At 38.8% G+C, this 25,956-nt stretch overlaps 2 protein-coding genes across 2 annotated transcripts; both read left to right on the forward strand.

Moving 5' to 3' along the window:
• The first annotated feature begins 43 nt into the window (after nucleotides 1–43).
• sf3a1 (splicing factor 3a, subunit 1) lies at nucleotides 44–8,435 on the forward strand. The gene is made up of 16 exons (XM_084728908.1): nucleotides 44–138; nucleotides 262–341; nucleotides 1,479–1,588; nucleotides 1,681–1,885; nucleotides 1,985–2,242; nucleotides 2,336–2,410; nucleotides 2,499–2,649; nucleotides 4,237–4,433; nucleotides 4,683–4,800; nucleotides 4,892–5,199; nucleotides 6,071–6,319; nucleotides 6,403–6,610; nucleotides 6,718–6,872; nucleotides 7,683–7,784; nucleotides 7,879–7,950; nucleotides 8,041–8,435. The coding sequence occupies exons 2-16, from the start codon at nucleotides 294–296 to the stop codon at nucleotides 8,140–8,142; spliced, it is 2,358 nt and encodes a 785-aa protein (XP_084585034.1). The 5' UTR covers nucleotides 44–138; nucleotides 262–293; the 3' UTR covers nucleotides 8,143–8,435.
• Nucleotides 8,436–10,464: 2,029 nt separating this feature from the next.
• On the forward strand, nucleotides 10,465–25,265 carry LOC146320590 (TBC1 domain family member 10A-like). Its single transcript, XM_084728909.1, has 9 exons — nucleotides 10,465–11,176; nucleotides 16,029–16,128; nucleotides 19,570–19,677; nucleotides 20,066–20,172; nucleotides 21,037–21,151; nucleotides 22,172–22,237; nucleotides 22,726–22,915; nucleotides 23,022–23,176; nucleotides 24,599–25,265. Exons 1-9 carry the CDS (start codon nucleotides 10,995–10,997, stop codon nucleotides 25,121–25,123), a joined length of 1,548 nt encoding a protein of 515 aa, XP_084585035.1. The 5' UTR covers nucleotides 10,465–10,994; the 3' UTR covers nucleotides 25,124–25,265.
• Nucleotides 25,266–25,956: the final 691 nt, after the last annotated feature.

Below are 25,956 nucleotides of genomic sequence, written 5' to 3' on the forward strand. Positions count from 1 at the left end.
AATTATGTTTTGCGAAAAAATTTTGCAGGCGTGGGTTTCCCTTCGAGACGCGATCGAAATACTGCAAGTTCCAAGATGCTTTGCGGCTTATTTCCGGAAGTGATTGGCCTCCATAGGGTCGACGAAAGCGCGACACAAGTAAGCGTTTCACTACAGCAAATATAGGCTTCTAGCCGTTTTAGATTGTATTTCTGGCATAATTTTTTGTTTTAAACTGTGGTTAAAATACGACTTTTGTTCTTGTTGACCTGGTGTTTGTAGGTAACTCACAGATCTGCAGAGAAGAAGAAGCCATGCCGCCCGGGCCTGTTCAAATTGTTCAGCCGGAGTCGAACAACAAGGTTAGCTAATGTTAGCAATGTGGCTAGCTTACTGCTTCTCCTGGAACAACTAATGAACAATCACCTTTCGCTTTACTCACTGACCAATGTCTCTATGAGTCTGAGGTTAAGAGTAGCTAATGGCTATTTTAATAATGGCTAAATCTCTTTTTATAATGGCTAAATCTTGTTAGCTTGTTGCTAGCGTTGTTGAGTGTCAGTTCATTTGATACGTTGAAATAACGTCAGCTGCTGAAACTTTTGTCATCACTCCAAATACAGCGGAGGAGCAGCGGCCTTTAATTTGTTTGTTTAAAGTATTCACAATTGACAATCAGAAAAATATATGTGCATTATCTACTGTAGAGAAACCATTCTTTCTAGAAAGGTATATTGATTTGGGGTTTTTCAGAATGTTAATGATGCCTTAAGTGCCAAAAATTCTCAGATGATGGCACAAATATAACATCAGATAGTTCAAAACATAAATTTAAATTTGCAAAGGCAAATTTACCAAACCCATGTATGTGCACGTAACCCTTTCAAAATAACGACTTTTGTAGGATAACACATTGTCCAAGAAATATTTGTGGTGAACAATAATATTGTCATTTTAAGACATAGTAAGGCTACTGATATGTAATAATGATATAATAGCATAATAATGGAAGTAAATCCTTACAGAGAGCAATGTCTTTTTATATGTAAGAAAAAAATCCAAAATAAATTTAACAAAAACCATACAAGCAAAATGATAAACTAAATTGATTCTTGTGCTCTGATAACACAAATTGCACTTAGATGAATATTAAACAAAACAACTGGGATATAGAGAGTAATCGGTTAGCTGTATTGATGCTTTTTGCAGTGCGACTAGACGTGTGTTAGCATAGGCACTGCACTCAAGTCTTGGAATAGTAGCAAAGCCTAGCTGTTTATTCTGGCATCATGTTGCCAAAAATGTTTGTGGCATTCTTATGTAAACAAACATGCCTGTAAACACAATCGGCAATATTTAAATTGTCAAAATTATTGAGGTCATGTTCATATATTGTATAATAAATCAATAATATAATTATTGCAATGTGCATATATGCGCCTAGATCCTTGATTAAATCCTGCACACTACAGTCTAACAAATGTAAATTTTGTTCACAGAATGATGCAGCAGTTGATGAAACTCCTGCCACTAAACCCATCGTCGGCATCATTTATCCACCTCCTGAAGTCCGAAACATAGTTGACAAGACAGCCAGCTTTGTTGCCAGGTTTGTTACTGTACATGTGTCAGTTGTACAAACTAATTTACAGATGCAATCTTAGGATTTTTTGCATTAATTAATTTCTTGTCATTTCACAGGAATGGGCCAGAGTTTGAAGCAAGAATCCGTCAGAATGAGATCAACAATCCAAAGTTTAATTTCCTCAACCCTAATGATCCCTACCATGCCTACTACCGACACAAGGTCAATGAATTTAAGGAGGGCAAAGCACAGGAACCGTCTGCAGCAGTGCCGAAGGTCATGCAGCAGTCCATGCAGCAGTCCCAACAGCTTCCTCAAAAAGTAAGTCGGATCTGACTTTTGTTTGTTTCTTCATTGCATATAATTGTCAGTATTTGTTCATAACAACTAATATTTGTCTGTTTGTATGTTTGTCAACAGGTGCAGTCACAAGTGATTCAGGAGACAGTCGTTCCCAAAGAACCTCCTCCTGAGTTTGAGTTCATTGCAGATCCTCCATCAATCTCAGCATTTGATCTAGATGTTGTCAAACTCACTGCCCAGTTTGTTGCTCGTAACGGCCGCCAGTTTCTCACTCAGCTCATGCAGAAAGAGCAGAGGAACTACCAGTTTGACTTCTTGCGGCCGCAACACAGCCTTTTCAACTACTTCACCAAACTGGTGGAGCAGTACACTAAGGTGACCTGACCATTTGTGCCTTTGTGATATTATTATTGTTTTTTGTCAGTAGTGATGCTAAACTGTCTGTTGATCTCATCTCTCAACATGTAGATTCTGATCCCCCCCAAAGGCCTGCTGACCAAGCTGAAGAGAGAGGCTGAGAATCCACGAGAGGTTATGGACCAGGTAATTCCATTAAACTGTGACCATTTCTCTCTGTAAGCATTTAATAGCATGTTGCCCACGTTAATCAGCTGTTCTGCACAAACACCAGGTGAGGTACCGTGTTGAATGGGCAAAGTTCCAGGAGCGTGAGAGAAAGAAGGAGGAGGAGGAAAGAGAGAAAGAACGAGTGGCATATGCTCAGATCGACTGGCATGACTTTGTAGTGGTGGAGACAGTGGATTTCCAGCCCAACGAACAAGGTAATACAACCCTAATAATAACAATCTTTAAACATGTAAGCCCTTTAAATAAGCGTGTGCAATATGACAATTTCAGATCATGAATGATTATAATGTCTCTGCCAGAGAGATTGGTGGTAACAGTGCACATTCTCTCAGTTGCAGTTTTATGGCTCATACACACATCCAAAGTTGTTTTCTCAGCCAAATATGAAATCACACTTTTTCTTACTTCAACAAACTGTTGAAGTCCATTGGATTTCTTCCCCTCAACTTTTTTATTTGGCAATGTAGTGGCATGGATATTAACCCAGAGTTGTTGGTCCTGAAAAAGAATTCCACATCTGTAACACAGAACTGGTTTGCATTAGAGCTGCACAATTAATAGCAACATAATCCAAAATTGCCATATGACGAAGTGCAATATCGAAATCACAGTTTTTGAAAAAGGAAAAATGTATGAGAAAACAGCATTATAATGAATTACAGTAGTGCTTCAGAGATGCCCTGGTTTAACAATCTTGTTCTCCAGATGAAAGAAAACTTGTTTGTTGCAAAAATGATTGTTCCCACTAATCAAGTTGCATATTTTAATTTCATTCAAAATATTTGCTATGTGTCTTTCTTTACCATATCATGCAGCCCGTTTCCATTTTCCAAAGCCAGCAAGGCAAACACAACAGTTATTTGCAAAGATCCTGTAACATTTGCATGTCAGATGCCAACGCAACAAAAAATTTTTAACCACCTCAAAAGAAAGACCCTAAAACAGTATGCAAGTCAAACAGTGAGGGAATTCCATGTGAGTGATGAGGCCAGAGGCTCTAAAGCCAAAACAAACAAAAGGTATTTGAGGAAGGCACACTGAATGACAAGTAAGTGCTGGAAACTGGCGAAACTGAATAGTCTTAACTAGTGAGTTTAAAATTTTTACCAAGGGACAAGCCAAGATCTCAACTCTAAATTAAAAATGAGATAATGGAACTGAAAAGAGAGAGCGACAGACACTAATAATTCCCGACATCCACCAACTGAACAAATGGCGAAAACTGAGGTTCACATTGAAATAAGGTTTTTAAAGGAATTTCTGTAGGGTATAGAATTTGCCTCTGTACTGGGGAATTAGTACATACAAAGTACTGATATAATAAATTAAAAAATCATTTCTAACTTTTTGTATAGTTAATTATTGGAATAACAATGTGTGATTGTCATCAAACCCAGGGCACACTGGAACTCGTTTCATGGTACACTGGTGTGCTGCAGCACACAATACGGGAACAACTAGTCTAAACCATGCCACATTTCTTGCTGAATTTTTGTGCTTAATAGAAGTGTCAATTCAGCAAGAAATATTTCTCCTGAGTAGAACAATTTTTTGAGTTGTTATACGGATCATAGGTACACACTAATTAAAATCTGTTTGAAAAGGTACTTTGTTTTGTTGCCTTGTCAGGATATATTTTTTTAAAAATAGGGAAATTTATTTGGTTGTGTTCTTCAGTAACTTGTCTTAAAAACCAACATAAAAATGAATTATGATAAGACACACATACCCCTAAATGTAGCTAGAATAATTAATCTTTATCTTCGTCTCTGTTTCCTCAGGCCACTTCCCCCCACCCACTACACCAGAGGAGCTTGGCGCTCGCATCCTGATCCAAGAACGCTATGAGAAGTACGGAGAGAGTGAGGAGGTGGAGATGGAGGTCGAGAGTGAGGATGACGATGACGAACGGGAGGATCGGAACGAAGGCCAGCCCTCACAACCTGATCAAGACACACAAGTGCAGGACATGGATGAGGTAAGAACTGATAAAGTAATTCATCACGTTGCCTTGTAAAATGTCCATCCTTGACCAGTTGTATGCTGCTTTATTGCTATACTCAGATTCAGAGGGGTTTGTTGCCCTCTTTTGATGTTTTATTTTCTTTTCCCATCCAGCCAACATTATTTTGTCAACCTGTGTTTCCCGACCTTCTCCTTGAAAAGAAATAAAATAACAATAAGTGCTGGTAGCCATATATAATTCTTCCTCTCCTGCTTTCATCAGGGATCTGATGATGATGATGATGGTGTGAAGGCTCCGCTGCCACCAGACAATCCTATGCCACCCCCACTGCCACCAACTCCAGACCAGGTTATTATTCGCAAAGACTATGACCCCAAAGGTAAAACATGCTTCCTTAGATGAGAGAATACCAAGTGCATAACGGCTTTTTACTATGCACAGTGTGTGTTAAACTCTCTCTCTCCTCACAGCTGCCAAACCTCAGCCCTCAACTTCTGCTCCGGATGAGTACCTCATCTCACCCATCACTGGAGAGAAGATCCCAGCCAGTAAGATGCAGGAGCACATGCGTATCGGTCTGCTGGATCCACGCTGGCTGGAGCAGAGAGACCGCAGCATCAAAGAGAGGCAGATCGAAGAGGAAGTCTACGCTCCCGGATTGGATATCGAGAGCAGCTTGAAACAGCTGGCCGAGAGACGTACCGATATCTTCGGTGTGGAAGAGACGGCCATCGGTAAGAAGATCGGTGAAGAAGAAATCCAGAAGCCAGAGGAGAAGGTGAGATTATATCACACAGTTTGGGGTTTAAATAATTTTTTAGTTGAATAAAATTGAGTCGGCATATATTCTCATTGAGGCAAATAAACAGAGCAGCAAGAAATCTATTTCCAGATTTGACCAGTGTCTTCAGAAGCAGACAGGGAGTAATACTGGATATGTTAAAGCAAAACGGCAAAAAGAACTAGAAACTGAAATATTACAGGATGAGTCGAGAGACCAGTGTTCATCTACAACCTCAAAGAATCGGACAGATTTTGTCTGGAAATGTTTGCTTTGTTTCTTTATAACACACTGAATTAAATGTAAACTATCACAGTCAAAACAGCTGTATTGGAGACAGTATAGAGACATGGACACCAATGTTTTCCCACATTTTTTGAGAATCAAATATGTGGTGGGGAAATAGTTTTAGCTCTAAGATTCTAGGACATGAAATCACTAATGATGTTAAGGTCCTGCATCTTGGTGTAATAAGAGAGGATGGGATTATGAAAAAAAGATTGGATCTGTGTATAGTACTGTTTGTTTCTCATTAAGCAGTCACAAAAAATGGGTACAGACCTGAGCCTCCAAGCCTCAAGCAATGAATGGACACAGTCAGAGAAAAAGTCTTTTTTTTCATTACAAAAGATTTCTTTGAGATTTAGAGGAACGGCGTTCTTCAGAAATGGGAGAAATGGACTGCCAACAACACTAACTTCCTGTGATTTCTGCTGGATAATAATGGAAATCTGATATGATTTATCATAATTATGTAAGATGGTGTGCACACACACTTCTTGTTTTCTTTTCCTCTTAGGTATTTTATATAAAAAATAATGAAACTGAGTCTGCACGGTTTTGACCTTTGAGTCTTTCATGTTACCAGGTTACTTGGGATGGCCACTCAGGAAGCATGGCTCGTACCCAGCAGGCGGCGCAGGCCAACATCACCCTGCAGGAGCAAATCGAAGCCATTCACAAGGCCAAAGGACTGGTGGGAGAGGACGACACCAAGGAGAAAATTGGCCCAAGCAAGCCAAGTGAAATTCATCACCAGCCTCCCATGCCCTCGTCTGCTGCCATTTTGCCAAAACCCAGTCCTCCAGTCACAGCGGTGCCTCGCCCACCCTCCTCCGTGAGTTACTTAAAAAGAATTTATTACTAATAAAATTGATTAATTTTTAGCTAACAACCCCTGAATGTGTTCTTTTTAAACAGTTGGCACCTCCAGTGCGTACCACTCTCCTGTCTGCTGTACCTGTAATACCAAGACCACCTGTGGCTCCTGTGGTGCGTCTTACACCAGGACAAGTGATAACACCAATGCCTCCCATGATTCCTGCTCCTCGCATCAATGTGGTACCCATGCCACCATCAGCACCTCACATTATGGCCCCCAGACCTCCTCCCATGGTCGTTCCAGCTGGTAAGATGAAGGTTTCCAAACACCTCTTACTGACATTCAAATGAAATGTTGTATCGTGCTATTGTGGTTACTGAACTTTAAATTCAAATAACTTCTTCTCCTTCCAGCATTTGTCCCTGCTCCTCCAGTACCACAACCCCCCAGCTCTGCTCCTGCACCGCCGGCCCACCCACCCCCACCTCACGAGGATGAGCCAGTCAACAAGAAGATGAAGACGGAGGACAACCTCATTCCAGAGGAAGAGTTCCTTCGTAGAAATAAGGTATGTGAGAGCATCGAAAGATCTCAAAAACAAAATACAGGATTCAATTTTTCTATTACAAACAGATTTATTTATTTACTTTATTACATACTTACTTGTTTTTGTGGGTTTTTAAAGTTGATATTATAATAATGTTTTAGAACAGGCAAAAGTCGACAGCTAATTAATCATGCAAGATCTACCTGCAAAAAATCGCGCTTAAGGCTAACCAAGTTCTAACATTCTTGCTAGCAAAACAGACACAGCAGTTATATGCAATCTGCATAACCAACAACCTTATCATGTTCAAGCTGTCTTATATAAAGTTAACTTTCATTTAAATATAAATAATCTCTGGTCCACAATGACATTTAATTGGCTTTGTGTATGGAGCCTCCATCCAAAATGGTGACACATGTCTGTGTGTGACTGATGGAGGCTGCTCAGCTGTCTGTGGGAGCCAAGTTCTGCTGATGTCGGTGGTTTGTAAAACATCCTATTAGCAACGGTAATCAGTTGATCACTACTTAAATTATACAGACCAAGAGAAGGTAACAACCAAATCAAAGTTACCAAAGATTTGTTCCTGGTTTGGTTATCTGAGCAATGTGTGTGAACACAGGGTTAAGTTAGGCATATGCATTTTGCAATTGTGATGGAGAAACACACAATATTCTTATTTTTCATAGATCAGTAAACCCCTCAAGCAATATGTGTAGATTTATTTTAAATGAATATGACCACATTTTCAAAGTTCATCCTAATCTCTTGCTCAAATTTGCTCTATCTTAACTTGAGTCATGATTTTTATTTTCTTTCCCTCTTCTCAAGGGTCCTGTGGCTGTTAAAGTACAGGTGCCCAACATGCAGGACAAGACTGAATGGAAGCTGAACGGCCAGGTGCTGAATTTCACTGTCCCACTCACAGATCAGGTATGCAAATGTTGGCTTATTGTTTCTTTTTATTGAGTGCATGCCAGAGCACTGACCGCGTTCTTATCAATGTGCAAATACAATGTCTCCACAGGTGTCTGTTATTAAAGTCAAAATTCATGAAGCGACTGGGATGCCAGCAGGGAAACAGAAGTTACAGTATGAGGTAAGCTTTTACTTCAGTCCTCCTTTAAACCTCCTTTAATCTTTTAACTTGACCGATTGAGTAATATTGTGTATTTTTGGTTCCTTATAGGGCATTTTCATCAAGGATTCCAACTCTCTGGCTTATTACAACATGAGCAACGGTTCAGTCATTCACTTGGCACTGAAGGAGAGAGGTGGAAGAAAGAAGTGAGCCATGAAGCAGCAAGAAGGAAAAGATTTTACATGTGGATGTTTTGTCACTCATTTCTGTTGTTATTTTAGTTTAATGACATTTTCCTTTTATTGTGCTTTTCTTAAAATTTTGTCTGAAGAGTGGGATTTTTCCTAAATGCTTAATGAATTAAGATTACCTGGCAGGAATGACCTCACACTAATGTTTCAGCTCCTGATTTGTTCAATATTATTCACCATGTTGGTAACTTGTAAGAAATTGTAGAGTCACATAATGTTCATCCATTTAAATAAAGGAGTACAGAATCTGAATCTGCTTTTGTTCCTACAGGCAGTGTTGCCAGGTCCACTGTGGTAACATGGGTTTTTTGTTTTTTTTTTGTCCACAGGTTGCATAGACCTATTTTGCATGAAAATTACATGAATAATATCTACAAATCCACATTTTTCCAGGCTTTTTTCCCTTCATTTTGAAAGGACAGCTGTAGAGAGCCAAGGAAGGGGGAGAGAGAGTGAGGCAATGCCATGCAGCAAAGGGCCATGGGCTGGAACTGAACTCAGATCTGCTGTACAGGACTGACAGGTTCAGTAAAGAGGGTGCATGCTTTACCAACTGAACTACAGTGACATTTCCAAAATCAATATTTTAATTGAAATTTGCATGTAGACATATACTTCCGATACACAAAGGAGCCTGAAACAAGTCACATGTATTCAAGTAAAAGTGAAGTACAGGTTCTAAAATGTTCCTTAAGTAGAAAAGTAAAATGTTGCCCTCTAAAGGACATTTCTACTGACTGTTTCTGTACAAAGTTAACTGAACCTTGTTACCACACTGTATCACAGCTATAAGGTGCTGAAAAGTTTGAAAATGAAAGTGCTTGAATTTGACTTAAGAAAAGATGTAGGAACTGTGCCAATTACGCAAGGCCACAAGAACTGTTAAAGCAAAACTGCTCTGCATCTGGCACACTAAATATTTATGGTGTTACTTTATTGAAGTTACAATATATTTGTAAATCAGCAATTCTGTTGAACTTAAAAAGAGAGTGTATATGGTTGGCAGGGCCTACTTTGATTTGTGGTATTGAGCTGATCTTTTAGACTGGGTTTATTGGTGGTTGGACTGGTTTTGTCACATAGACCTGCAATCCTGTCTTCATAATAATGTGTATGGTTAGAAACTGATCAATAACAATGTGACTAAAAACACAAAATGGATTAAGGCAGGTGACATGTTTTGATGTAGAAACTACTAAGTGTGCACAAAGCTCATGATTAGTGATGTTGACTAAATACACAAATTACAACAGAAAATCTGACAAATTGTAATAATAAAAGTCTCCTTTATAACAAAAGTTCTAGGAAATCCAAGTGGTGGTTCAATGGAATTTTGAACTGTACCCTGGTACCAACTTTTTGCTTTCTAATATAATAAATAATCAGCATCTCTATATGAGTGACTACTTGGCATTATTCAGCACAAATGTTGGCAATGACATAGTATAAAAAGATGTTAAGAAAAGGTTAAAATTTTATCACAAAAAGGTCAAACCTACCTGACACAAGAATTTATTTTTGCACATTTGCTGTACTGCATGTACTCCATGTCAGCACTGGACCCTTTGTGTGCATATAAGACATGCATAAAACAGTGCCTGTACTACCTATCATTTTGCAAAAGTGGTCCCTGTGCAGTGCAAGCTGACTATCCCTCTTCTAGAGTAAATTTGTGGTTTACTTGGAGATCTGCTCTGCAGAAGACGATTTAAATAAATTGCAAGGTAGGACAGACAAAGTGCAAGCAGTAAATTTTTTTTCCCAGACATGAGATTTACTTCTTAAAACAGCCACTAGGGGTGACATTAAGACAGTACAATTTCCCAGGACGGGGAGACTGTGCTGCTGGTGGTCGAGCAGGGTTGCCAGGTCCCGCGGAATTGGCCTACTTTTGAAGTGTTGTTATAGGTAAAAAAAAATTTGTCCGCGGTTGGGCAGACCTATTTTATATGCAAATTACATTAAAGTATATGATTAAAATATAGTGAAGTAACATGATAAGGTGCTGCAGTGAGGTATTGTATTAACTACCGTAAATGTATGTTTTTGTTGTCCAGACAGGCAGGGAATTTAATTTACACAAAGCCGTTTTAGGACCTAGGTGACAGAACTGTTTTGGGAAAATTGCTTTTAATGCTGGCACGCTTAACATATTATTTTGTAGATATTATAATACATTTTGCAATGACAGCAATGCTGTTGAACGTTCTAATTGTGGGCTGGCTTCTGTGCTGGTTTTATTCGCCGTGGGGCTGGTTTTGTGACACAGACCTGGCAACCCTGCTGCTGACGGTCGAGACAAAATCTGTCCAGCACAGTCGGGATGACAGGACAGCGAAACAAGACGCCGTTAGCTGTAAACATGATAAACTAGTTTATTAACCTGCTAACATAGTTAGTAAATGTCTAACTATGAAAATCAGGAGGGCAAAATAACGTTAAATTGTTGACGGTAGGGTTAATGGAGAAATAGTTTTGGGTTGAGTTGGCACGAGCAGTTCAGGCTAACTTTACGTTAGCAACCCACCGTTAGCTAGCTAATGTTAAATCTGAATAAGCATTCAGTTAACCCAGCTAGCTAAAGCATTAACCTATTTGATGTCGACTGACAGTTGTAGCGTTGACGTTAGATAGCATTTACTGAGAGAAAAGCAGTTGGAAAGTTTGACTCAAGTGGAGAAATCATGGCGTCTGTGCTGTTTGATTCGACAACATATGAAGGAGCAGAGGAGCAGTTTTGACTTTGGGCTGTCTGTCAACAATCTCGCTGACGTTAGCTAACCTGGCTAGCCTGTTAGCTCTCCTGCTACCATGGCCAAGATAGAGAACGGCCGTCAATCAGTGGACACAAGGAGTATCAGGACCATTAGTAGCAGTCATATTGACGATGAAAGCTCCCTGGGATCGGACTCCGAGATCAATGGCTTCACCAGCGACAAACAAACCGATAAATATGGATTTATTGGTGGGGCTCAGCAGTACACGGAGGAGTCGTAAGTTTGTTTTAGTTCTGCACTGATTCATTCCCATTGACTTCATCTGTGTTCTCTTGTTTAAATTACGGGTAGTACATTTCAATCCACTTTGACCACAGTTGAGAGCAGAGCTAAGTACTTAATCTAGTTATGTTGACATATCACAAGTTGTGTTGGTGTTGTTGTCTTGGTGCTTCTGCTGCACAACAGGGCTCCCAACCAGCTGCGTGGCACAATGTGTTATTTATGTCCAGTGTCCAGCCTCACACAACGAGGCAAATACAGTGGTGGGGAAAGTATTCAGATCCTTTACTTGAGAACAAACACTGTAATTTGTCTTAAAGGCATAAATGACTTAAAATGAAAATGTAACAAACAAGATAATATGATTTGTTTTTGTTTTTTTTAGCTTTTCCCCACAAAGGACCTGGATAATAAGTGATATCTACACGAGAAAATGGTTTACATGATGGAATGGAGAATTATGGTTATCCAGTGGTTGAAGAAGTATTCAGATCCTTTATTGAAGTAAAAGTACAAATACTACACTGTGAAAATACTTCATTACAAGTAAAAGTCCTGCAAGTGCAAGAATGCAAATATACTCACCAGAATGTGTGTATATATGTCAAGTATGAAAAGTGAAAGTATTCATTGTGCAGTAAAATGGTCCCTGTAAGTCTTTTACTGTTTTATATGTTGTTTTTGGGTTCATATTACTCTTACATTAGGGCTGCACAATTAATTGCAAATGCAATATAATCACAATATCGCCAAGTGCAGTTTACAATTACAAAACATTACAATTACAATTACAGTTTATTTGAAAAAGGTTAAATGTATGAAAAAAACACCATTATAATGAGGTACTGTAGTGCTGCATAGATGACCTGGCCTGAAAATCTTGTTCTCCAGATGAAAGAAATCTGGTACAAACTTCAATAAAAATCACATCATCATTTTAGTTTTTTTTTTTGTTGTTTTTTAAAGGGGACATGAAAATTGTAATGCAAAACTAATCATATCCAGTAATTGTATCACATATTGCAATCACAGTTGCAGTGAAAATAACTGTAATATGACTTTTTTTTTTTTTTTTTTTTCACCAAATTGTGCAGCCCTACCCTCCATTATACAAAATTAAATAGGCTACCATGATATTTTTTTTTACTGAATACCTCTATTGATATTGCATCTGTATTGTAAGGATGACTATTGATGCCTTCCCATTTAAACAAAGACGTAACTAATCATCACTAATGTGGGTGTAATGACCAAGTGGGTAAAGGCAAATAATAGAACAGCTAGAGCAGTATGGTAATTTTAGAAAATTACATCACTTAACGGTAATGCAGCCTTTAAAACCAGGAAAAAACAACACTAATGCAATATCATGATATACTGATGTCCAAAATTCAAGACAATATCTAGTTTCATGTCACAATATCATGTTGATGTAATGACCAGTTCTAATTTTCCAGTCTAAATTATTGATTGATTAATTGTGAAAATTATCAATAGTTGCAGCCCTAGATGCAAGCACATTAAGATGGATTGGTAACATCAGTGGTGGAATATAACACAGTACATTTGTTTAAGCACCTGTACTTGAGTACAGATAACTGCTCTCCACTGGACGTACTTGTACTTTAAGAATTGTAATTTTTACCTCACTACATTTATCTGACAGTTTTTGTGACTAGGTGCCTCACAAATTCAAATTTTTGCATTCAGAACATATGAAGAGCTTTTAAATGTGTTTTTAAAAATATACCCATTAGATAGATTCATAGCAGCTAGTTTGGCATGAAATTGTAGTGTTAACACAAGGATTACCAATGATACTAACTGAGGTTCTTCCATTCAGGTCAGCAAAGTTAGGGTGCTTTTTGTGCATGTTGGCTCACTGGAAAGATTGTGCTACACTAAATGGAACAGGAATTTAGTTGGTATAATTATTGTAACATTAATTGGTAGCTTCTTTACTCTCATATTTCATATCAGTATGGTTGCCATGGAAAAAATCTATTAGTCAACTCACCGAATATTAATTGGCAGTTTTTATGATTATTGTTTTTCATGCAAAAACATTTAGTCAGTCCAAGTTCTTTCCTGTCTTACCTTAAAATTGCAATTTATTTTTAATATTCTGAAATTTGTACTGTTGGCTGACCAAAACAAACTCTTTGGGCTCTGGAGAAAATAATCAGGAGATTAATCCATAATAAAAATAATGATTGGTTGCAGTCTTTAACAGAATACTTCTAGATGAGCTCCACTTCAACCAACTACAACAGTACAGTCATGTTTGTATATAAATGCTCGAGTAATAATAATCTAATGGTATCATATATGTAGCAGTTTAAAACTCAGGGTCATTTTCTACATTGAGTACTTTTACTTTTAATACTTTAATTACATTTTCCTGATTATATTTCCATACATTTACTTAAGTAACATTTTCAATGCAGGGCTTGTGTTTTTACGGTGTGGTATTAGTACTTTTGCTTAAGTAAAGGATCAAAATACTTCCTCCACCACTGAATATGGTGAATATAAAAGTTAGATGCAAGCAGATTTAAAAATAGATTGCTAACATGTAGCATAATTGTACTTCACTTCATCATTTAAACCAGATATGACTAACAGTTCTTTAGTGGGAAAAGCTGAAAAATCACTTCACACTGCCTTGTTTGTTGTTCATTTGAATACATTTATTCATAGCCTTTAAGCCAAATGACAGTGTTTTTTCTAAGAAGGGCTTTCTTTCTTCCTCTTTTTACTGGGGGCCTTAAGCCTACATTACAGCACAGAAATAGTGGAAGGAGTGAAAGTTGTGCCAAGCACTGGCTGGCTAGAAGCTTCCTGTTTTGTGGAGTATTGGCAGACTCAGAGCCACAGCTCTGGTGCCTTGTTACCAGAGGGCCTCTTTTGGCTCATAGTTTTATAGGTGGTCACAAACGTAGGGTCTAAGTTACACTCTTTGGCAGTGATTGAAAGTAACTCATCATAGCTTAACGTCTCCAGAGGCTGAAGCTGGAGTATACATTGTTGTACTGATCCCTAACATGTACATCTACAACTTTTTATAACTCAAAGAGGGCTGTCCCAAGTTAAAATAAAATCCTCTTTGAAGATGTTTTAACCCTACAATTACAGGCCTGTGCTGATGAGATAATAATATAGTGTAGGAAAGCATCAGACCTCATTCATAATGTAGGTTAGCCTTGCCTACGTTTTCTTTTTCAGCTGGAGAATATTATGTGCACTCCCTAATTTTTCTTGCCTGTAAATGTTTTGAAGCTAAATTACATCACAGGAGAGTCAAATCCTCGCTGCAGCTCTTTGAGGTTAAATGGGCTTTGCTATTAAATGGGCTGGATCTGAGTTTGTGTCTTTTTATAGTCTCCTCAAAACAAGGTAGGCTAGTAGTTGTTAATTTTTGACTCACTGCACAGTTTACAGACTGCATATGAGAGATGGCCACACACGCAGATCTGATGGCACATGCTGGGAGATGAATTGCTTCTCTTGATGTCTTTTTGTTTATGTCACACCATTATTCAAGAGCCTGCTGATAACAAGTATCTTTTTTGTGTTTATCCAGTTAAGAGATTTATTTTAGACTGACTTTATCAGAAAATATACAAACTTTTTCACCTGGTTCAGTCTGCCTTTACAAAAATAAGAGTAGATTTTGATGTTGTTGTCTGTTGTTCTGTCTCACTTGTTTTAATATTGATTTAAATGACCAGTGTATATGATTTAGAGGGATTTACTGACAGAATATGGTCAAGGAATATGCTAATACTAGCAGCAACAACTGTTAGCTACATATAGAAAGTGAGGAACATCTGATGAAAATACAACAGATTTTTAAAGTCATTGTATGAACTGTAATGGCATTATTAAGAAAGTCTTCTTCCACAGATTCCACCATGTTGCAGTTCCACGTTTCCAAAATATCGCAGAACAGACCAACCAAACAGTGACTCTAGATCAGGATCAATGCATTGATTCTCACAAGTCACTCATTTGTTATCCTTTGATATTCCCTTAAAAATTTTCAATAATAATGTTATATAAATACAGAATGTGTGTGGCTGTGTCACTTCCATGTTTTCAGTACTTCTGAATGTTTGTGCTAATAAACAGCCCTGACATTATTCTTTAGCTGGCCCATGTCACATGCCTATGAGACATGAGAACTGCCTAACAGCCATGCAGTCACACTGTCACATAGCAGAAAGGACACGTCGAGTGGTGTGGGGCTACTTTTCACATGTCGATAAAAATATAGTAACGCGTGCTATGTGAGACAAGAAAGTGCCACACAACAGAAACATGGGTAACAACTCACCCTGAAAGTTATGAGGACGATTTGTCATTTTTACTATAGCATTTCTGTGTAATGGACTATTTTTACACTTATTAGTGCAAACATTTTTATTCAGTTGTATCAGGGTCACACATTGTAAGCACTTCCCTTCACTGATTAACAATCAGTTAATCAGTTTATCTCTATTAAAAAAAACAAAACAAAACGAGGTGATACGAAGATACGAGGTGCATGCTCATAAAAATAATGTATGCTTTATTTCAGATATTGTTTGCTTTTGTAATACATTTGTTATCAATGGCTACTGCTATGTGTTGTGATTTTCCGATGATATCAAATTTAAAAAGTTTGATTTCACCCATCCCTAGTGGCCACTGAGGGTTGTCCTTCACACTTTGAAGTTTAGAGTGACACAAGGATGTGCAGTCTGTAGATTCACTGTGAGATGCTACTAAATCCCTCACACTGGTCCTTTAATGTACAAAATAATAAAATTGAGTTTTCTCATCTTTTCTCTGCTTTGTCCCCTAGAGCTCAGGATGTGCCTCCAGCAGTGCTCAGGCAGAGGGAGGTGAAGTGGCTGGACATGCTCGCCCACTGGGAAAAGTGGATGATCAAGAGATACAACAAGGTCAGCACCAAGTTTTAACTCGGTAACACAAAATGACAACAGGTTTGTTTGCACCATGCCATATTGTTATTGGTTCACTTTTCCAAAGCATTTCTACCACCATTGCATTTTTTCACTCCTGGGTAGTTTTGTGCACATGATCAGACAAGGCAAATAACATTGCTCAAGTATTTGATTGCACAAGGACAAGACTTTTGTTGACACATTGTTTGCAGCTTCACTTGTCTAGCTGGTTCTCTGTGTGTGAAACACAGCAGTTCAGCACAGAGCTGCGACTTCACCTCATTTCCATGAGTCAGCAGCAGGGCAGGACGCGACCCATCCCTTTATCGCCCCATGCACCATGTGACAAATTGACAGTCTCAGATTCAGGGTGGGGCTGTGTTGACTTCCTATGAGAAAACCATGTAATAAAGGTGCTGTGGCTAAAGACTACAGCTGTGCTCAAGTGCAAGGGAGGGAATAGCACATCATAAGAGGAAGAAATGGTGTGTTTAAGCTGTTTTCATTCGCCTGTTGTGTGGGTGTTGTCAAAGGTTGAGTAGTGAAGGTCAGGGTTTCTGATCCCTTATTATGCTCCTTTTGTTTACAGTAACTTTACAGCTGACATACTCTCCTTGAGGAAGTGTGCCAGCTTTATATCAGAACAAAACAAACAAAAGAATCCATAAATGGAAATGGAAATCAAACCAACACCAATTTCAGTACCGTATTGAAACACTGGGTTAAAATTTGTATTTTAGTTCAGCCAGTCTATTTTGTCAACAGTGGCTTGTGACTCTGTATGAAAGATTATAGCTGCACTGTTACTTGGATACCCCGCCAGAGTTGTGTTTAGGGTATTCCAAGGTTACATGTAATTATGTACCAATGTATACAGCATCTGCTTACAGTTTGGGTGTTTTAAGGCTGCTATATTCCTCTGCATTCAGATTCAATGCCAAGCACCTAATTTCCCCAACCTAATTTTCTTGAGTAGTAGTACTTGCTTTAATCTTTCTTTCTATTTTCTCATAGTGTTTATTGTATATTAATATACCAAGGCGAAGTCCTTCTATGTGAAAACCTTCTTGACAATAAACCTCATTCTGATTCTGAGTAAGCAGCTTGGTAGATTTCATAAGTTGTAGTGTGTACAGGAATAATGCAGATTTGGTCAAAACGGTTTCCCTCCTAACTACTACAGCATATATGAAGACCATACATTTGCTGTGAGGCCCATCTAGTGTAAAATTACTAAACAGACATTTAGACAAGCATTACTTCATCAATAGCCATGGCCACACCCCCTTTTGGGGGAAAATAGCACTTACATATGACTACAGTGAAGCAAGAAACAACCGCACTAATAACCAAAGCTTTCACGGTGAGATTTGAGGCACAGAATATCCACTGCCTTTGTGGTGAAAAGCTAAATGATGGTGGTGACAGTTATTGCTGATGGACCGCTAGCTTGAGTGGGAGACTGCCGGAGTACAGTCACAGGCTACAGCAGCAGCAGCAGCAGTAAATATGACTGTCCTCTCCAACTAAATCTTAGCTCAGATTATACAGTTTGTTATTAAGAGGTTGGTTATTTACAGACAACACTTAGCCTAACACTACCTGGTGATTCAAAAATGTATAGATGTCCAGTTGAACAGTGTCTGGCCACTGTGTTGGGTCATTGATCCATATGGATTGGGAAGACTGAAGAGGCTTGATGGCTGACAGTGTTTACCTCACATTCAGACATTTATGTCCAGAGACTTTTACTTTGAAATTCTACTTTAAAAATAGTGCTTTTTCAGTTTACTTGTCTCTAATTCTCTGCAAGGAAACTTTTTAGTTTCCTCGAATCTCTGTTTTTCCTGTTGTCATGGGAGTGCAGAAGTCACTGACAATGTGCTGTCAGGTTCATGTAGCACGATAACTCAACTCGGTCTCATTTACTTATGATGTTGCACTGTCTTGTTGATGTTAAGTGTATTTTATCACTGTAATGTTTCTGTAACTTTCAGTAATTAGCCTGTTTGGAAATTAACCTTAGCAGTGCTTATCCGGCATTACTGTGTGCCATGCTGTGAACACAGTAAAATGTGGTCACTGCAGCAGGCGTTTAGTATTCACACGGTCACACATAGAGTATGTTGATCTCATTTTACAGTTCTTAAATGCTTTGGGTTAAGCCTGGCTATCACTAACATGTCACAGATACGCAGTAAAGAGCTTAAATTCAACTGATGACTCTCGTTGCCTTAAGGGAAATTTATTTAAACACTCAGGTTTATGCAAGGTCACAAAATCATTATTAGACATGTCTATAAAACAAAAGCTTTTTTAATATGAAAGGATTGTATCTAGACTTCTCAAAACTGTAATCCAAAGGTATATCAAATTGTATCAACATCTGTTAACAGTAACTCTGTCTTAATCATGTATCCCAGTCGCAGTTGATTTTAGTATTTACACTTGTAATTTTCCTACTGTGACATGTCAAGAACCAACAAACTCTGCAAACTGATTATAGGAATAGACACAGCAGCCATTTTGTCGTGAAATAATAGTGTAAACACAGGTGTTACTAATGACACTAATTAATTTTTTTTCAGGTCAAACTTTGGCTGGTGGCTGGTGCTAATTTCCAACCTTGCTACTATGTCATATCAATGTGGCTGTTGTGTAAATGTTCTATTGTACTCACTTTATTTGAATAATAATAATAATTTTATTAATCTTGAATAATGACTTGTCAAAAGTATCTATTTCAATCTGTGTTAATTATACACTTGATAGTATGGAAACTACTGAAGCTATAAGAAAACTGAGTTCTAATAATAATAATTAATTAATTCAGTTCAGCCTTTATTGTCCTGCTGAAAATTGTTCTGCAGCACCAGACAGTGCTCAGTGCCTCTTTCTGTCCCAGCACTGTGTGCAGGTTGTTAATTAAAAAAAAAAAAAAGATCCCATTTTGCGTGCCTACTGTGTCTGTTTTTTCTTTTTGCTGTTGTATCTAAAGATGTATTAACTATCATTTCTTATACTTGTTTTGTATTGAAGTTGAAATTTATGGTATTGTTACAACTTAAGTAAATACAAGTGGAGAGTTTTTTGGTTCTTTCACTGTCGGTTTATTATCTGCTGCATTTTGTTGGTAAGACATTCTGCATGAAATTTGTATTAATAGTTACCAGCTGTGACATAGCAAAATATTTTTTGTAAGAAAGGCACGCAGATATCAGTGAGTTGTTACTCAGTGGTTTGAAGAGATCTGTTGTACATGTACATGTACTCAAGAAAAGGAACCAATACCAAGTGACAGTCCAGTGCTTTTACCACTGACAGTACACATAGTAGCAGCTTACATAATGCCATGCTTGGCTTGTTGCAAGCCTTTGTCACGCTTGTTTTCTTTGTGTCCTCCTTTATTTGATAAAACATTGTTCTTCTGTGGCTCAGGTGAGGCTGCGGTGCCAGAAAGGAATCCCTCCTTCCCTCCGTGGACGTGCATGGCTCTATCTGTCTGGTGGGAAGATGAAGAAAGAGCAGAACCAAGGAAAGTTTCAGGTCAGAGAGGTGTCTCTTTCACTTCCTCCTTACTGCTTCTTTTGTGCACTATTTAGGACTTATTTCATTTTTAAATTTCATTTGAAATTGTTACTGAAACTGTAGCCATGGCCACCTCTGTTACTTCTTTGGCTGAGAGCCCTGATGTTTTCTACAAAGAGCTGGTTCCAGTTCTTGTTCAATTCAGTATCATCAAAATATGAAATTAAGCATTAAGCCTAATAGTGCAGTTTTCATTACTTTTCATTTGGTATAAAATAGAGAAATACAAATATTCTCTGTTGAGAGACTTGTAGAGAATATCCACTTTTTGAAGTGTTTCAATTGCTCTCAGTGCTGTTGGTGTGGAATAACGACATCTCACAGTCTCCTCCATGTGTTTTGTCAGGAGCTGGATAGCCAGCCTGGGGACCCCAAATGGCTCGATGTGATTGAGAAAGATCTCCATCGACAGTTTCCTTTCCATGAGATGTTTGTGTCACGGGGAGGACACGGGTAAGGCTGTCTGATGTGATGTGACCTGTTTTCCCACAGGTCCTTTATCTGTCTTAAAATTTCTAAAATACAGTACTCTTAATTTTACGTCTTAAAATGTTTTGATGCATCTTAAAACTTGATTGAATTGTTCAGTTAATGTACTCGCATAAGGTTTTGTCAGTTTTAGCCTTGCTATTAAATGTGTTTTAGAGGAAAAACTGTAATGACCATGCTATAAAGATTACAAAGCAAAACCAAAATGGGAGGAATAACCTCATATTCAAACTATTCAATCCAGTCAGACTTTATCAGAGCACTCTCAGCTAGTGTGTGGCGTTTAGAAAAATTCTAGAAGTAATCATTTAAATTTTTTTCTGTTAATTGACTTTCATCTCATAGGGGTAAGTGCAGGGTTAGTGATATATGGCTCAAGAACAGCACATTTAGTGTTTGGTTGAAGCCTGATAAAAATAACAAATTTGAAGCCTGCAGTACCTTGTGCAAGAAAACACTGAAATTAAGAACTTTTGATCTAAAGGTATTAGAGTTAGAAGCATTTGAAGTTAGAGAAGCTTAAAGCCACCATAAAAAGCCACCTGTATTCACACCAATCATATAAAGGCTATGAAGATGAGTTGTTCCAAACCACGTTCCCTCATTTGTCACTAAAACCTTTAAATGTGGAAAGCAAAAGATTTCCTATCCTTACTACTGTTTTTTTCCAGTAGGGACATGAAATGGGTCTTAAATTGCATCCATATTTGTCTTAAAAGGTTTTACTTGAACTTGCAGAAACCCTGGTTGTGACATTATACTCTGGAACTGATGTCAGAATCCCATTTGACTAACTGTTGTGTGTATTGATGTTTTGACCTTTCACAGGCAGCAGGACCTGTTCCGTGTTCTTAAGGCCTACACTCTGTACAGACCAGAGGAGGGATACTGCCAGGCTCAGGCTCCCATTGCTGCTGTGTTGCTCATGCACATGCCTGCTGAGGTACGTCTCCCTTCCACCACAAACCTCGTATAAACTAAGCTTTGTTCAGTGTGAGTATACTGTCACCATATGTTAGTAAGCTTTGTAATACTGTGTCAGCTGTGGAGTTATTGGTCATCTGGGCCAGTGTTAAAAGACAACCTGCTGAAGCCTTGTTATTATTTTGGTCTTTAAAAGTGAAATGTACCTAAGAATAGAACTCACACATGCTTTTCCTATCACATTTACAGCTCTGTCTCTGTTCAGCTGAAAATAGACTTGTTCGAGGGCATAAATTAAAACAGACTATACAGATGATGTCATCTGGAGTTAAATCCTTGAGCTGCTGATCCAGAAACTGAATAATAACCATCACAGTTTGACAGTATTTTAATCTAGAAAATGGAAATAAGATTATATGTAGGTTGTGATGAAATAAACTGGCATATAACCACTTGTCTAGAGCAATGAGTAACAACACTCAACACAGGCATATGGAAGTTAACCTGCAAGGAGAGCCTACTGCTGATGCTAGCACTGCTAACGTTAGTCTCACCATGCAAACTTATATGGCACTGTTTTCTGAGTGTTTTCTTACTTTCAGACCAGTGGCCTAGTCTAAAAGTGAAGATAAAATTGTCTTTAATTGATAGGGAAATTAGTTGTTCATAACATCCCAACTGAAAACAAACAAACTGCATCAATAAAAAAAATCAGCAATCATAACTTAAAATCAAACAATTTGGATATGATGAAAATAACATAATGTATATGATTCAGATGTTGCTGACTGTCTAATGTGATCCATCTTAGTGGTAGTGTTTAGTTTCAGTAGGACTGGGTGTTACAACCCCTGAAGATTCAGCACTACACTTACAGTAAATTAAATATAGCAGAAGAAAACAAGTGGCCAGGTTTGAGCCTCTTTTATTATCCAAGTAATTTCTGGTATTAATCTGCCTTTCTTGAGAACAGGGAAATGTGCGATAAAACAAACGGTTCCACTTAATATCCTGACATCATCTGTGTGTGTTTCCACAGGATGCCTTCTGGGGGCTGGTCCAGATTTGTGAGAAGTATCTTCCTGGTTACTACAGTCCTGGCCTGGTAAGACTGAAACACATGCACACATTCATGATGACATCACCAGAGAGCATGTTATTTCATCTGACTCTGCCCTTCTAAGAACTATAATCCAGATTAAGTAAATCAGTGTTTACAGTAAAACTGGAATGCACTGTTATTGCTGCACAGAAACAGCATGAAGCAGTGACTTACTGATGAAACCAATGAGGCGTTGTCAGTCTTGACAGACCATAAATTAAAATTAGATGATTTACTCCCACAATAACATGAGTAAACTATCTTGCGTAATTGGTTCAGCATTATTGTTGTGTATGACATAATTCATTTTAAATGGAAACAATACTTGAAATGTTTCCTCATGAAAACTGCAAACCGCAACATTATGCACTTGGACTGATTTGTTTTTAATGGCTGAACATCCCATGCATATCAGGTTTCAGGCTTGACAATACAGAGCACAATGGCTTTTGTTTTCTCTGTTAATGCTTTCCTACCTGTGTCCCTTTCAGGAAGCTATACAGTTGGATGGAGAGATCCTGTTCGCTCTGCTGCGACGTGTCTCCCCGCTAGCCTTCCGCCATCTGGAGAAACACAAGATCGACCCCATCCTCTACATGACCGAATGGTTTATGTGTGCCTTCTCCAGGACCCTGCCCTGGGCCTCCGTGCTGCGTGTCTGGGACATGTTCCTCTGCGACGGTAACCAAACAAAAATAAATAGAGCTGTATCTGCAGTGGTGCCAGATGTTGTCAACAAAAAGTTACTCAGTGATGCTCAATCACCTATCTCTTCTCCCTCTCCCAGGAGTGAAGATTATCTTTCGTGTGGGTTTGGTGCTGCTTAAGTGCATGCTGGGAACACGGGAAAAGCTGAAGGCCTGCCAGGGCCAGTATGAAACCATGGAGCTTCTCAGAGCCATCGAGCCTCGATACATGCAGGAGGGCTTCCTCGTTCGAGAGGTAACAGCAACATGGTGTAGTGACTAGGGAAACAATCCTTTAACCAGAAGGTGTTTCAAGTCACTTGTGGGCAAGCTCGGCCTAATTGTCCATGTGTGAAATTTTCTACCATGTTCAGGAGGAGTTAAATTAATCCAGAAACTGAAATGTTTATATCACACAAGGGCTGGGTCATGTTTAATACTTGTTATTTTCATGTACATCTTCATGATATTTTTCTTTATGCAAAGCTGGAATGCCATTTAATAAGTACAACCCAAATTACATTCTTCAGTTGCAGGTTTTTCACTTACTGACACAGATACAGAAACAGGGACTTCATGGTGCATTGAAGCGCAGGAAAGTTTATATTTCTATATAGGCTAACTTTAAAAATTCTATTTAAAAAAATCTGACAATTTTTATCAGCAAACTCAACCTTATTTTTGTATAACAGGTGCCCAAGTGCCTCTGTGCTAATTTTCAAGTTGTGTTTTTTTATTTATACAACTAGCCAGAGACAATTTGATCTGTGGGATGCATTTTAATGGAATCCAGCAATTACAAATTAGTAGTTTAGAAGTAGTAAGTTTAGAAGAAGTAAGTGTGTGCATATGTCCTCTTATTTTTATGTCTCAGAATTCTTTCCCTTCATTCTTTCAACATGAATAGCATTAGATGTGGCAGGTGGTAATGTATAAAAACATACGCTAAGGTTAGCTTAAGGCGTTAGCTGTCTTTGTTAATGACAATAAGTCATATTACTCGGGCATAATCATTTACACAGCGGTTCCATTATTTATTTTATTTTATTTTTTTAAGGTTTTTACATCATACATACATATATTTTAGCATCAAAATGATATTTCCACAAGCCCTTCTAAAAACATTTCCCCACCTGGCCTGATGTAGGCTTCTGCATGATAATGTTGTTACATATAAACCCCATAAGTTGAGGGAGAGGAGGGAATCAGCACTCTACCTTTTGTTGCTGGTTTGTGAGGAAGGCTAAGTTGAAGTTACCATTTGAAAAAGATTGAAAAGATTGTAGATGGAGTCGCCTTTTAATGATGTAGTTTAGTATTGTGTCACTCCTGAACAACGGCTGTTCAGAAATGCAGCTGAGGAAACAGCAGAGACACTGAGAATGAAAGTGATACAGAAACCAATTGACCAGAGTGCTGACTGCCTCAGTGTCTGGTTCCTGTGCCAAGCTTTGTGTGAGTGTCTGTCCAGACCAACAATACCGCCTCTTATATGAAGGGTCGTCTTGAGTGTGGGTGACCATGTAGGCACACCAGCCCTGAGGCTCTTTGACATTTACTCAGTTCAGAGTTCAGATTTTTAACACAATTACACATGGAAAGAACATACTGCTACAGACCTCTTGTGATGATCTTCATGTTAGTGACTCCAGATTTGATCTTTTGCTTCCTGTTGCAGATTCTGGAGGTGCCGGTGACAGCACGAGATGTGGAAAGAGAGCATCACACCCAGCTGAAGCGCTGGAAGAAGAACCGAGGAGAGCTGAATTTCAAATCGCCCCCAAGGATGCATGGCGCTCGGCTCATCATGCTGGCTGAGCCGCCACGGCGCCAGGACCTGCAGCAGAACCCCACCATTGTACTTGAGGTGCCTCAGCCCACGCCACAGCTGAAGAAGGGCAAGGAGGAGAAGAAAAGCAAGAAGAAGAAAAGCATGAAGAAATCCAAGCCCATTGAGGAGATCCCTAATCCTTACTCTCTTCCCACTGACCATCCACCTCCGCCTCCACCCTCAGATCCACCAGCGCCACCACCAGTCAGCAGTGAGACGCCGGAGACTGTGCCACTGACTACGCCACAGACTGAAACAGACTCACCTCACCAGCAGCAAGAGCCCCCTACAGACCTTCCACCTGCCAAAGAATCTTCTCTGCAGCGATCCACACAAAGCCTTAGCAGCACAGAACAGGATACATACCTGTAGCTCTGCAGTAGTCAGCATGTGTGTGTCGAAGTGTGTGTGTTTGTGTGTGAGGACAAAGCACCAGCACCCTTCAGCCAACGCCCAGCCAGCCTTGCCAAGGTCTCTGATTGACCAGCATCACTATTATTCTAGTGTTGGACTGTTTTGTATTCATTTATACATTTTAGACACCATTTTGCCTACAATATTATTAGCATACACTAAAGAATCATTGCTAAGTGTAAAACTACTTTGATGCTTAATGCCGTAAGTCTTAGTATTCCAGGGAGACATGTTACTGAGTCAATGGGAGCAAAGTCATTTCTTTGGAGCCGTGTAGTTTCAAGGTGTAAATGGGACCTAAAAGCATAGTTTGGATTATTTGAAGGGGGATGTATGAAGTACTTATCGATAGTTAGTGTGTTCCCTTCAGTAGATGCCAGTCAAGGATTCTAAGAAGCAGAGAGGAGCACCAGCACTGAAGCTAAGCAACGAACAGTATTTTAGTCACAACGGCAACAACAGGTATTTTAACAACTTACATAAAGGTCCACCTAAAAAAAATCAGTATCAGTGTAAGTGTATGCTATATTTAGAATATTTTCACCACTTTTCCTTGCTGTCAGACAGCCTTTTCTGATAGGAAACCACCATTATAAAAGCCAAATATCACTCTCTCCAAACCAACCAGACTAAAATCAGTACTTTTCCTTGCAGGACAGGAGTTGCTGGTCTACCCCTGCCTCGATCTGTTTGTTTGTTATTGTGTGACTGCAGCGAATCTGAACAGATTTCTTAGAAACTCCAAAGTCACACACAAACAAGCTAACACATCGATACAGCAGTAGACCAGC

This window comes from Lutjanus erythropterus, chromosome 10 (assembly GCF_056507025.1).
Source record: "Lutjanus erythropterus isolate fLutEry1 chromosome 10, fLutEry1.hap2, whole genome shotgun sequence".
NCBI lineage: Eukaryota > Metazoa > Chordata > Actinopteri > Lutjaniformes > Lutjanidae > Lutjanus > Lutjanus erythropterus.